The sequence below is a fragment of the Manis javanica genome, chromosome 15, assembly GCF_040802235.1.
Source record: "Manis javanica isolate MJ-LG chromosome 15, MJ_LKY, whole genome shotgun sequence".
Classification (NCBI taxonomy): Eukaryota; Metazoa; Chordata; class Mammalia; order Pholidota; family Manidae; genus Manis; species Manis javanica.
The window spans coordinates 49,005,560-49,019,691 of record NC_133170.1 but is presented as its reverse complement, the minus strand read 5'-3'; the positions used below and the strand labels follow the sequence as shown (position 1 = coordinate 49,019,691).

General features: G+C 40.4%; 2 protein-coding genes across 10 annotated transcripts in view; one reads left to right on the top strand and one right to left on the bottom strand.

The window, feature by feature from the left end:
- Window positions 1–7,454, top strand: part of TOP2B (DNA topoisomerase II beta) — a 64,876-nt gene extending 57,422 nt beyond the window's left edge. For all 3 annotated transcript variants that reach the window (XM_037008585.2, XM_037008584.2, XM_073223411.1), the window contains 3 exons: window positions 4,405–4,527; window positions 6,005–6,099; window positions 6,951–7,454. In XM_037008585.2, the coding sequence (XP_036864480.1) occupies window positions 4,405–4,527; window positions 6,005–6,099; window positions 6,951–7,118 (386 nt within the window). In that variant the 3' untranslated portion in view covers window positions 7,119–7,454. The remainder of the gene's footprint in view (window positions 1–4,404; window positions 4,528–6,004; window positions 6,100–6,950) is intronic.
- Window positions 7,455–7,499: 45 nt separating this feature from the next.
- The window catches only part of RARB (retinoic acid receptor beta), a 368,014-nt gene continuing 361,381 nt past the window's right edge, over window positions 7,500–14,132 (bottom strand). For all 7 annotated transcript variants that reach the window (XM_037008587.2, XM_073223415.1, XM_073223416.1 and 4 more), the window contains exons 6-8: window positions 11,333–11,537; window positions 10,395–10,553; window positions 7,500–8,963 (exon numbers count right to left, since the gene is read on the bottom strand). In XM_037008587.2, the coding sequence (XP_036864482.1) occupies window positions 8,767–8,963; window positions 10,395–10,553; window positions 11,333–11,537 (561 nt within the window). In that variant the 3' untranslated portion in view covers window positions 7,500–8,766. The remainder of the gene's footprint in view (window positions 8,964–10,394; window positions 10,554–11,332; window positions 11,538–14,132) is intronic.

Below are 14,132 nucleotides of genomic sequence, written 5' to 3'. Positions count from 1 at the left end.
AACAATTTGCACTAGGACTATACTAGAAAATAGTTAGAAAGTATAAATGTGTATAAGGAGAATCCCTGTTGTTTTCTAATCATGTGAGATAATTGTTAAGATGTCTCTCACTGTTGTAATAATAATATAAACCCATGCATTGATATCTAAAGATAGCTTTCTAGTAAGGTCTCTTGTAGTTGTTAGGTTGTTACGTAGATTAAAATTTTGTCTTGATAGTAGCCTGATTGTGTTATCTATGTAGGTCATTCCGTAACTCTTCATGTGGAATGGTTGCTCAGTTTAGTTGGGGTGTCTCTTTTTGAGCCGTGTAGCTTCTTTTCCATAGCCTTAGATTCTCCAAGAATCTTAAGTTGCTTGGAGTTTGTCATCAGTCTGTTACTAGCACCAAGGTACATACTGTGGTATTTTTGAAGGAGGTCAGTATTAGTGCTCTGTGCTTAAAAGATAACTGCTACTTAGCAAGCAGTAAATGAGCTATATGGATTGTCTCTTCAGGATCTTTAAAATGCGCAACAGACAGTACCATTATAGACACATGTTAGATGTAGCAGAACGACAATAAAAGTGTCCACTTAGTCTGAACGCATAGGACTGTGGTGAGAAAGTGGTTGACGGCAGGAACCTCTCTAGCCAACGCATTGGGGGCCCCTGCCCACATTCCCTTGCCTTCCACTTCAGGGCACATTGACCTAAGTCTTTATTTCTTTGCTTGAGGACTTTCTCTTTGTTGCTGTGCTGGAATATTAACATTTCCCCACACCCAGCCACCCTTTACTTGTGGAAAAGGAAAGCTTGGTCTTTGAGGGGAAAAAAAAAACTTGAGGAAAACTGGTCTCCAAGTATCTTAGTACTCTTTGTCATCAGATTAGCTAACTCTGGGATATTCTACACTGGCTCTGAGATTCCTCATGGGATTAATCACTGGGAATGATGAAAAGCTTGAGAACTTCCCCATTACTGGCTGTCCTCTCTTCATTGTCTCATTTTTGGACTCTCCTTCCTTCACCTCCCAAATAAATACTGCACTTGAGTCTTTGTCTTGGGATCAGATGGGGTCTCCTGAGGATCTCAAACTGAGATGGGCACTATAATTTCCCTTTTATCATCTCTTATCTTCATATGAGCTAATATAACCACCCTGAAAAGTTGGGAGGCATATCACTTACTTGAACATATCAATGTATTTCCTTCATTAAGCTGTTCACCCCTATTTAGCCTAATGAGTTACTGGAGCATTAACTAAAAGGCTGGAATTCTGCAACACCTATTCTGTTTGTTGTCTCACCAGGAGTTGACCTAGCCTTTCAGTTGAATAGGTGATGCCTGTGTGGCATGATTTCAGGGTCCCCAGCAAGGCCTCAGCTTCCTCTAGCCTCCTCCAAAAATACAATTCTCACAAAGTTATCATTTCAAGGAGAGGATGTGCCATGTCTCTCTGTAGGGTCATCTATGTTAACTCCAAATTACATAAATTATACAAATTGTGTAGCTCCAGTAATTTTCAGCAAAAAGGCAGTTCATAGTACTCAGATACCTGACTTGCTTTTGCCCAGTAGTGTTGAAAGTGGCATCTACTGCAAGCCTGGAAAACTTCCAAATTAAAAAGGTCCCTACAACAACCTGCTATGTCAAGCCTATTGTCCTACTAGGAGCTTCCATGTTGCTCCTGGGGATTTAGTCATGAGGGGGAATGTGGTGAAGTCTGTGGGCCATATGAGCATGGGCTCCTCCTGCTGTTCTAATGAGGGCCCTTAGCTGTAGCATCTCAAACTGGGGCTGGGAATACATTTTCCATAGAACTAGTGTTTTTTGTTTTTTGTTTTTAACAGAAAAGTCTATGGCTAATTCAATACTCTTTTTTTTAAAATTAGGTTTTATTAATCACACAAAGACTGATACGTAATTTTCACATAGACTATACATGAAACTGAAAAACAAGATCTATCTTAAAAACAAAGTTCATCAAAACAAAGGCCTTTAAGTCTATTGTCTACTTATCTAGAATTTTCATATTTCTTTACTCATAAAATTGTCAGGTCTGGATTTCACCTTTTGAAAGAAAGTGCATTGGTTTCTATTCATGGAATTTGAAGGTTCCATAAAAATGTCTTCTTTCTCTACAACATTTTAAGTTAGAATTTAACATGTGGTATACTTGTGTTATAATTAATATGTCAACTTTTTTGTCATGACTACACTATAGTTTTACTATTGCTTTTTAAAATTATTTTATTATTTTTTTATTTTTGCTATCATTAATCTACAGTTCCATGAAGAACACTATGTTTACCAGGCTCCCCACCTCATCAAGTCCCCCCGACACACCCCACTACAGTCATTGTCCCAGCGTAGCAAGATGCTGTATAATCACTACCTGTCTTCTCTGTGTTGTACAGCCCTCCCTGTACCCTCCCACAACACTATACATGCTAATCATAATGCCCCCTTTCTTTTTCCCCACCCTTATCCCTCCCTTCCCACCCATCATCCCCAGTCCCTTTCCCTTTGGTAACTGTTAGTCCATTCTTGGGTTCTGTGATTCTGCTGCTGTTTTATTCCTTCAGTTTTTCTTTGTTCTTATACTCCACATATGAGTGAAATCATTTGGTACTTGTCTTTCTCCGCCTGGCTTATTTCACTGAGCATAATACCCTCTAGCTCCATCCATGTTGTTGCAGATGGTAGGATTTGTTTTCTTCTTATGGCTGAATAATGTGTATATGTACCACATCTTTATCCATTCATCTACTGATGGACACTTAAGTTGCTTCCATTTCTTGGCTATTGTAAATAGTGCTGCGATAAACATGGGGTACATCTGTCTTCTTCAAACTAGGCTGCTGCATTCTTAGGGTAAATTCCTACAAGTGGAATACCTGGGTCAAATGGTATTTCTATTTTGAGCATTTTGAGGAACCTCCGTATTTCCACAACGGTTGAACTAATTTACATTCCCACCAGCAGTGTAGGAGGGTTCCCCTTTCTCCACAACCTCGCCAACATTTGTTGTTGTTTGTCTTTTGGATGGTAGCCATCCTTACTGGTGTGAGGTGATATCTCATTGTGGTTTTAATTTGCATTTCTCTGATGACTAGCAATGTGGAGCATCTTTTCATGTGTCTGTTGGCCATCTGAATTTCTTCTTTAGAGAACTGTCTATTCAGCTCCTCTGCCCATTTTTTAATTGGATTATTTGCTTTTTATTTGTTAAGGTGTCTGTGTGAGCTCTTTATATATTTTGGATGTCAACCCTTTATCGGATCTGTCATTTATGAATATATTCTCCCATACTGTAGGGTACCTTTTTGTTCTATTGATGGTGTCCTTTGCTGTACAGAAGCTTTTCAGCTTGCTATAGACCCACTTGTTCATTTTTGCTTTTGTTTCCCTTGCCCAGGGAGATATGTTCAAGAAGAGGTCACTCATGTTTATGTCTAAGAGATTTTTGCCTATGTTTTTGTCTAAGAGTTTTATGGTCTCATGACTTACGTTCAAGTCTTTGATCCATTTCGAATTTACTTTTGTGTGTGGCGTTAGACAGTGATCCAGTTTCATTCTCTTACATGTAGCTGTCCAGTTTTGCCAGCACCATCTGTTGAAGAGACTGTCATTTCCCCATTGTATGTCCATGGCTCCTTTATCGTATATTAATTGACCATATATGTTTGGGTTAATATCTGGAGTCTGTATTCTGTTCCACTGGTCTGTGGCTCTGTTCTTGTGCCAGTACCAAATTGTCTTGATTACTGTGGCTTTGTAGTAGAGCTTGAAGTTGGGGAGCAAGATCCCCCCCGACTTTATTCTTCCTTCTCAGGATTGCTTTGGCTATTCGGGGTCTTTGGTGGTTCCATATGAATTTTTGAACTATTTGTTCCAGTTCATTGAAGAATGCTGTTGGTAATTTGATAGGGATTGCATCGAATCTATATATTGTTTTGGGCAGGATGGCCATTTTCATGATATTAATTCTTCCTAGCCAGGAGCATGGGATGTGTTTCAATTTATTGGTATCTTCTTTAATTTCTCTTAAGAGTGTCTCATAGTTTTCAGGGTATAGGTCTTTCACTTCCTTGGTTAGGTTTGTTCCTAGGTATTTTATTCTTTTTGATGTACTATTGCTTTTTAAAAGTTATTGCTTTATTCATTTTAATGATTTGTTTAAAATACCTCACTTGAATTTTCAAAAGGCATATTATGCATAATTAAATAAAAAGCGTTTTGTCACCCATGAGAAATTGTTTGCCTTTATACTGGTGCCACATGGAGAGAAACCACTTTATTATTTAAAGCTACTCAATTTCATATCAGCAGTAAGAAATTCCATTGTTAAAGCACTCGCGTCAGCTTGTATTGTTGATAAGTATATTACATTGATCTATAAAATGGAAATTTGCTTAATAGGAAAACCGTCTTCAGATACAGTCCCTAAGCCCAGGAGAGCTCCTAAGCAGAAGAAAGTAGAGACTATAAACTCTGATTCGGATTCAGAATTTGGCATTCCAAAGAAGACTCCAACACCAAAAGGTGAGGATTATCTCTGCAGAAGCCTCTAACATATGCCATGTTGGAAATATTTAGTCTCTTCTGCTCATTAAACTTAGAGCGACTGGGTACCTGTATTACTGCAGATTGCTTTACTCCTCAGTAAGCAGTATGACTGATTAGAATCTAAAGGGCAGAAAGCAATTTAGTTCAGTCACTTTAGCAAATCAAGGAATCAAAATCAAGGAGGGTAAAGGAGCAACTTGCATGAGAGTAGGTCAGAGGCCCTCTGCAGCCGACTCAGTAAAAGGCAGGTGAGGGCTCCTCAGTACCTCAAGTGTGACACTCATTTGGACTTAGGCCTCTTTTTACCCAGAGCACTTTGCTTACTCAGGAAATGAAGTACCTGTACATGGTGCCCTGCAATGGCACCAGAACCAGCTCTTCTCTCTCCTTGGTACCTCCTCTTTGCCTTCAGAATCTAGAAAGTCCCTAAAAATGCTTTTTAAAAAATGTGTAAGGCATGATTTTCTCGAAAGGGTAGCTGCTCAGCCTTTTATCCAACTGACAGATATTGTCATCAGTGTATTTGCTTCTTAAGAGGGTGGTTGGGATAAGGACAGACCTACTTTGAAAAGAGAATAGGGGGTGGGAAAGAAACATTGTAGCTGTAGAGGTCAATACCTAGGGTATGCATGGTTTGGAATCTTTGTAAGTCCCAAAGTGGCAGTGGCATTTCATTGATTCATTTGCTCATTAAGATATCATTTAGGCTGTCTTTTTTTACTATTAACAATCTAATTGGTCATAGGTCTTAAGGAATTTTTAAAAATTTAGAATTGCAATTTAGTTCCATTTTCACTTTTACAGGCATCATTGTAGGATGGAGAACATCTGGTCATATACCTTTTCCCTTTCTCCTCCAGCAATGAGAGTAAGAGATAAGGTGGATTAAAAAAAATGTATATAGTGATCTAGGTCTGAAAAAGAATATGGATTTGACAGATTTTTTTCATGATTAGTGCTAGGGGGTTTATTCTAAGATTGTGCTACTTAAAAAGGGGTATGCAATTGTTTGTTACTAGTGTGTGATTAGTATAATTTAGAGTAAGCACTTAAACATTTATAATTTGTGTCAAAGAATTACTTTTCTTGTAATTTGTTTTATTATATTTTTAAAAGTATTGGTCTGTGACACATTAGAAACTGAAAATGTTTCATCATATACAATTTAAAAAGCACTCTTCTAAGAGATTTTCTTTTCAGGCCCAAGGACCACATGAGCAAACTGAAAATGTTTTATTTACCTTCCAAGTAGTTTAAATCTATTTGTGAAGTATTCTTTAGTTGTGTCAACCCCAGAACTGAAATGATGCTGTCGAATTGTTTCTACATCGATGAGGATCAGGATTGCAGTCCTGATTGTGGCAGGGCAAAGGAGTGAAGTATGTTTTGGCATTTTGTTTTTTTATGTTGCACTTAACCTTGGGAGGAAAAAAACCCTTTGTATCATTTTAAGGTAAAGGCCGAGGGGCAAAGAAAAGGAAAGCATCTGGCTCTGAAAATGAAGGTGATTATAACCCTGGCAGGAAAACGTCCAAAACAACAAGCAAGGTAAACAGGAGCATTTTTTAAATACGCAGCTTTGCTTAAGATGATCTGTAACTCAGTTCACTAATGTAACAGTTTTAAACCTAGCATCTCTTATCTACAGAGGGCTTGTATATAAAGAATTATATGGATTTTATAATTGGATAATCAGGACTATTTCTTGGATAAAAGTGTGGCATAAATTAGCCTACTTAACTAAGAATATTCTATTTCATCCAGTGAAAGGTTATTTCTTTTTAACATGGATTTATTTGACCAGGATTAATTTCATTTTTTTAACCTGAATGATGGCTAACCTTACTAGTTAGTTTGACTCTTCTCCAGAAGCACACTATCCCTTTTAGTTTAATAACATCAAATGTCCCCCTTTCTCTCTCTTTTCCTATTAAAACTTAAAAATACAAATGTAGATAATTTTAGCATATTCTGTTTTCCACATTGACGTCTTTCATTGAGTCTTTGCCCCTGGTCCATTGTGGTAACTCTGTATTTATAAACAGTGTCTACTGCATACTGTCCTTAAGTCCTGTTTTCCTTTCATGAATTGATAGGTACTTACAGATAACTTGAATTTTTACTAATCTGGGCATTGTACATATTTTTTTGGTGATACATAAGTTCAGAAAGAAAGAATCCCCAGGGTGGCAAATTACACTTTGTTTTTTCCCTTAAGAAAAATAGTTAGGTAAGTGGTACACTAAAGTTGGCATTACAATTCTGATTTTAAAAACATCATTATTTGTAATATTTCCCAAATGTAAGTGAAGTGTAAAGAATAATAATTGTTTTGAACACTTTTTAATCTTTTTTCTTAACTTTGGGGTTTTAAATCTATTTTTATTAAAAATGTCTAGAAACCGAAGAAAACATCTTTTGATCAGGATTCAGATGTGGACATCTTCCCATCAGACTTCACTTCTGAACCACCTTCTCTACCACGGACCGGTCGGGCTAGGAAAGAAGTAAAATACTTTGCAGAGTCTGATGAAGAAGAAGATGTTGATTTTGCAATGTTTAATTAATTAAGTGCCCAAAGAGCACAGAAACATTTTTCAACAGATAAATTGTGTTGTCTTTTTGTCTTTTCTGTCTCAGACTTTTTGTACATCTGGCTTATTTTAATGTGATGATGTAATTGATGGTTTTTTATTATTGTGGTAGGCCTTTTAACATTTTGTTCTTACACATACAGTTTTATGCCCTTTTTTACTCATTGAAACGTCATGAATTGTCATGAACTGATTGGCTTGTAGAATTGTTATAGACTGCCGTGCGTTAGCACAGATTTTAATTGTCATGGTTGCAAACTACAGACCTGCTTTTTGAAATGAAATTTAAACATTAAAAATGGAACTGTGTTCTCTGTCTCTTTACTGAAGATGAAAGTGTAGTAAAAGCTCCCATACAACTTTAAAATAAATATATTTTATTCTTTGCCAGGAGACTCCATGGAAAAAGGTAAACAGTATATGAACATAGAAAGCATTATTAAACAATCTCAATGTACAAACAGAGCCAGTGAGAGTACATCACAGACTTGCTAATATATCAAAAAAAAATTTCCTAGTGCTTAAATGAGAACTAAGAAACTGACACTTGTATCTTTTAACCACTCTACCACAGCTTTCACTCTGCTTCATAGTGATTGAACAAGGTCAAAGGATGCAATGCTCTGCCGTGCCTTTGGGAGTTAACGTTAGCCCCTGGGCATCAAGAAGGCTGGAAAAAAAACTCCTTATCAATATCAGGCATGGATCAGGAAGGACACTAGAGTTACATGGTATACAGATGGTAGACCAGCCTGCTAATATCCCATGAACTTTCCCTAATGGCTTGTGAATAGGTAAACAAAAACTTATTAACACTGAAAAGTGTCTCTGCCTTGGAGGCTATCATTACTGTAAAAAAATGTATATTTAAAAAAAAATTCTGTAGTTATGTCATAAGTAATAAACCACTTTCAATTTAAAGTGACATCAGCAGTTGAACAAATGACATTGGATTAACTGAACTTGCAGTTACACAGATACAGAATCCTTTTCTGCTAGTGCAGTGGACTTGTATACTTTTTTACTGGGCAACATGAAATAAAAATGCAATTTAAGAGCATCAAAAAGAGCAAGGATAAGCTTCCATACTAACTAAATCAGAGTGTCTTCAGCCTTAGCTTGTCATACTGTACAGTATAGTCCCATTTCCTTACCTTGATGTCTTGAGTAGCCTGGAAAGCAAGACAGACAGTTATTTTTTGGAACTTTCATAACCTTGGTGTCTCGGCTATTTGGAGTATGCAAGACAAAAGGAAAGCACCAAACATACAGTGTAGAAAGAACAGAGCCACACTTCTGTATGTACAAAGTCTTCAGAAACTTAACCGGGGTAAATCATTTTGACTGGGTCTTTGCCATGCAATCTTGAGCGTTCAAAGGAAAATAGAAGCTTTTAACTAGTTTCTGGTTGCACGAAATGGCTGATTTTTAGAATTTAAAAGTTTGTGTTTCTAGGTAAGTTAGTGAGGAGTATATATGGATACATATGAAAACTTCTTGGTCCTTGAATTTTAATATATTTTCAGTCCAAAAACTAAGCAGCAGTAAAAATGTTTTTTCTTGCATTTGAAATCCCGGAACTGAAGGTCCTGGGGAATGTTTGAAGTAACTGGAAAGTGTCTTATTGCACCAGCGGTGACTGACTGACGCCACTGTTTTCGATTGAGCTGGGTGAGATGCTGGGACTGTGCTCTGTTGGGTTCCCACTTGAACTTGGGGTCAAAGGTTCATGTCCTTCAGAATTCTCCAGCATTTCCTGGATGAGAGGTGGCATTGATCCAGGAATTTCCATTTTCAAGGTAATGACACGTTCTGCACCTTTTAAAAAGAAAGAATAGAAATCTGGTAGAGATAAGGAGTTACCCTGAATAGGGATCAACCTTCATGTACTTTAACAGGGTGGAGACTGTGCTACCTTCGTCTCCCAGAGGCTTTCCTAATTTTACAACATGAAGATATGGTTTACCTATGGAAAAGCTGTGGAGATGTGGTAACATGTTTAAATTCCACGCCTCAGTTTCAGGTGAAATACCAGTATATATTAACAATTTACAGAAAGAAGTTCCCAATAAAAGACCAGAAAGAATGTACCTTGAAAAGGAGGCATTTGAAAGTATACCAGCTACCCACAAATGGAGGAGGTGACATGAGTAATTGATGTGTGGTGATTATCAACTCAGCACTGCACTGTCCAAAATGGTAGCCACTACCTGCATGTGGTTAAATTTAAATTAGTGAAATACAGTTTGTTAAAAGCAATTTGTGCCTCAATTGCATTAGCCACATTTCAGGTGGTAGAGAACAATGTGTGACTAGTGGCTACTTGTACAGAACAATGCAGATGATAGAGTATTTCCATAATCACAGTAAACCCTATTAGCACCAGTCTAGCTGGATATACGTAATGTCACAGTATTAAAAGCCTCATTGTTTTAAAATCAGAACTCATAATTGCAGCGGCCAACCACAAAATCTGCCTCTACTCAACACCATATGAGGGATGAGCTCGGAATGTCTTACTGAAGAAACCTCTTAGGAGCCCCAAAACTGAGGCTCTTTGTCATGCAAGTTTACTGTGCTCCCAAACACTCTGAATTGTAGAGCTTGGCTAACAAAAGTCTCCGGGGACAGAGCTCGCTGATGGGGACAGAATGACAACAGCACATTGGGCACCAGGGTGACTGCTGAGTTTCCACTACATGGAAACCCTGCTCTTAACAACTGTGATATGGTTCTAGGCCCTGGTGTAATTGCCCAAGTTGCCACATAAACAGAAAATCACTAGGCAAAGAATATTTATACCTCAGGAAGGCAAGAATTCCTTTGCTTAGAAGTGTGCAGAAGTAAATCTGCCTATACACAAGAGAGCAATGGCTATACTGACAGAAACTTAACCAATAACAATTACCCTAAGGACTATCCATTTTTCTTGAGGTTTGGATGTTCAGGAAAAATGAGACAAGTTTACATAAACCAGAGCATGTGCAGAAAGCTGGAATGAAATATATAAAACTACAAAATTAAAACGCCTGCCATATAGTACAGTCTCGAACAGTTTTAAAGCTCTTAGAATCTATTAAGATCAAGGTGGGCACTCTAATTCCTTTTAATTCTAATGAGAAATGAATTCCATAACAACAATGAAAAAAGTAGCTATTATCAAACATCCTGAATAAAACACGGGGTTTAAAAAGCAGATCAGGACCCCAAGTCCACTTAGAATACTGTGCAGACTAAAGACACATATACCTTTAGCACTGATGCTGCGGAGATCTGTGATCTTCATTAAGATCTTTGGGAACATGTGAGGCTTGCTGGGTCTTCTCTTTCTGATATAAATTTTTAGTGCTTCCAGCAATGGTTCCTGTAGCTTATCTACTTTTGTTGGTTCCTCAAGGTCCTGGCGGTCTAGATACCAGGAATAAATTATTAAACAATTAGTATCAGGACAAAGTTAAAAGACTTTCCAGGCTACAGGGTTTCCGTTCTTCCTTGTACCCTTGTTCCTACTATATTAGGACTTTATTAATCTGGTTGAAGATAGAGGGAACTGCTTTCAGCAGTGATACTTGAAAAGGCTTTCGCTCCCTGTCGGTCAAAAGCACAATTTAATGTTCCTTTTGTCCCAGGAAGAGAATTACTTCTTATGACCAGGAGGTGTCACTACTAAACTGAACTAAAACAAGCCCTGAGCAGGATGGTTAGCAAGCTAAATAGGCCCCTTAATTAAAGCCACTACTTTTTAGGCATTTATGATTCAGCCTCCTGTGGGCCAAGAGGGGTCACTGCAAAGAAGAAAGCCATATTTTATCCCAGTCCTCCAAGTGCTGGTGGCGGGGCCAACCCTATGCCTTGTATTCAACAGCCACTAAATGAGCAAAGAGCACCCCCAAGTCCCATGGATCATCATTAAAATGTCCCTGGGCAATATATTTTACAATGGTCTGATCCTACCTTTAAAAAAAATAACTGTGGCAATTGGAGAAAGAGCATTTTCGTATTTCAGAGAAGGATCCCAAATACCTTTACTGAACTGACAACAATAGAGGAAAATACAGCAAACCCCTGGCCTTGTGCACACGTTTTTCCAGGCAAAGCAACTCCAAGATGGACCTGACGGATTTCCCATATACATTTATAAGTTGTTCTTCATGGAATCTTGTGAGGGTTTTCTAGGTAGTTGGTACCTCCACAGATTAAGCAGATGGCACTGAGAAGGCCTGTTTCTGTGTCATCCATTTCCAAAGGCAGGAGCTGGTTGGCAAAGGTGAACACAAGGTCAGTCAGAGGACCAAATCCAGCATTGTGCATCTGAGTTCGATTTAGGGTAAGGCCATCTGAGAAAGTCATGGTGTCTTGTTCTGGAGTATACCTGGTGCAAATTCTAAGAATCTGGAAGAAGAAAAAAATATTTGATCAGCCTGTCCTGGCAGCACCCATCAGATGCCAGCAGGAAATAATGTGAAGATTTCCACAGAGCTCTTGCATTTCACGGGGCACTCTATCCCCCTGTTGGGGACTGAATGTCTTCTCCAGCTCTTTCATTAAAAAATTATAGAAGCCAAAACATGGGCTAGTTATTTGGGAATAATGTATGGGACACAAGAAATTTTGAGAAATAACCTGTGCTAAATGTATCCATTTGACTCAAACATTGAGTATCTACTTATGCTCCAGGCACTGGTGCTGAGGGTAAAAGATGAATAAGATTCTACCTTTTCTAAGACCTTACATTTCACAAAAGGATTTTTTTTTTAAAAGGCACCATCTACCATTTATTAAATGCTTAGTGTATGGCAAGTGTTAGACACGTCCTACATTCAATCTTTGAAACAACTAGGTAAAGTGAATATTATTTTACAGATGACAGACTGAAGGCTCAGAAAGGTTAAGCCACGTGCCTGCCCAATGTCACACAGTTAACATGTGGCTGAATCTGATATACAGGAGCAGGAGTGGAGAAGCAAAGTGCTAGAACATTCGGAAGGGAAGCTCAGAGACAGACAGGGTGACATCAGGGCAAATGCATGGAGAAGAGGCAACGGTTCAACCAAGCCCAGAAGGAGGGGTGGGGTTCATATTAGCAAGGGGCTGAGGCATGCTGCACAGTCTCCCAACCCCACAGAATTGCCTGCTCATGGCACTGTGTCCCTGAGCCTCACACAGGGCATGGAACCTCCCCAAACCACTAGCCTCTGTACACGGTCAGCCCTGTGTTGTGTTCCATGGCCCCATCCACTCTAACTGCTGGTAAGGAGCTCTGTGCATCCCACACACTGGCCCACCTCATTTCTGCACCAACAACCGTGAGCTGTCTCTGCCAGCCAGAGAGGTTTCTCCCTCTGAAATAGCCTCAGAGCTGCTTGAACCACATACATTTAGGTTGTCTGGACAGATGTTAGTAAGCCAGCACGCTGAGGGAGCTGAGAGCTTTTCCAGATGCAGGTACTCAGTTTGGGTGTGGCCCCCATCAACATCTGCCTCGCATCAACCTAGAGGACAGGTGGTCAGCAGGGCCCTGTGAGGAGGGGAGCGGCCCTCTGAGAAAGCCTCCAGCCTCCACCTAGAAGGGCACCCCTCTGGACAGCACCCCCTTTGCCCCCCGTGTTCCCATCAGGCCTCACAGAACAAGGACTCACAGCACATCTTCCTCTTGTCAGGCTGGGGATTTGGGGCAAGGACCCTTCCTGTGGGGAAGTCAGACCCATCTGACAGGCCGTGTGATGGCAAGAGCCCCCCATCCCGGGGCCACAGCAGCCAGGGGGCAGGGACGTCATGAGGGGAAGACCGCACGCTCCTCTGTTGGTGCTCCGTGTCCCTGACCCTCCACGAGACAGTGGGCTCGGAGCCAGCCCTCGTCCTACACGCAGGGCTCCAGTGTGGACACAGACGAAAGGATTGGAAGCCCTTGCAGAGCGAGGACCTGGGACCTATGCTGCTGAAAAACAGTCTGCCTCCAATGTCTTCCTGAGTAGAAGAGGACATCTGAGAGGGGACAGATGAATGATGAGCATTCCTCACCTCACCATACGTAACAGCTCATGTTTGCCTTGTCACTGACTACGTGCCTGGTATGGTGTTGTTTTAATATTACTTAATTCTCCTATCAACCCATGAATCAGGTACTATGGTTACTCCACTTTACAGATGGGGAAACAAACCAAATAGTGTGTCCTAGGTCCAGTAAGTACCAGGAGGCCTGATTTACTTCTGACTGTCTGTCTCCAGGACCTGGCTCTTCACCTCTCCCTCACAGCTGCCTCGTCCCAGCACCGAGGTGGATGGCAGCCTCACCGATCTGGGCTGGGTGCCTTTGTGCAGTGCACTGCCTGAGCAGCTAATTGTGGTATGTAGGAGCGCACTGCCTGAGGTCTGGAAATGGAAGATTCTACAAGCTTCACCACATATAGAAGGGGCATGGTCTCAATCAAGACACGTCCTCAACCTTTTTAATGTCCCTACTGTGGGATCAAGTGGCACAGTGAACAGGAAAGCACCTGATCATGAATGTGAGTGGTTATCAAAACAGCACAAAGATTCCTAGAGAGGTAGCTGCTTCGCCTCTCATATATATTTGCCCGGGGACGTCACTGAGCCAGCCCAGCTACCTCCTCTGGGTTCTTGGTGGGTAGACCTGCTGCACTTGACCTTGGTAACCGACGGGCTATGAAGCCATTCCCAATGTCAGAGCAGCAACGGAACCCAGCGGTCATCGAGCATAAGCCGTAGTGCCCCTGAGAGCCCGGGAGGCAAATAGGGTCATGGGAGTGACATGTCAGGGCAGAACACCGGGCTCCTAACCCCCAAGCCCAGAACCCAGGGAAATACTGTCTGCACAGGCAGGCATCACTGACGGGCAGCGGCAGAATGCCAGTATTCGCGGGCCGGAAATCTCCAGACGTGTTTCCGGTTTGGAATCAAATAGTTACTAAATAAGTCTCTGCAGCTTTAGCACGATGCCAAGGAGTGAATGCGTGCGATCCGTCC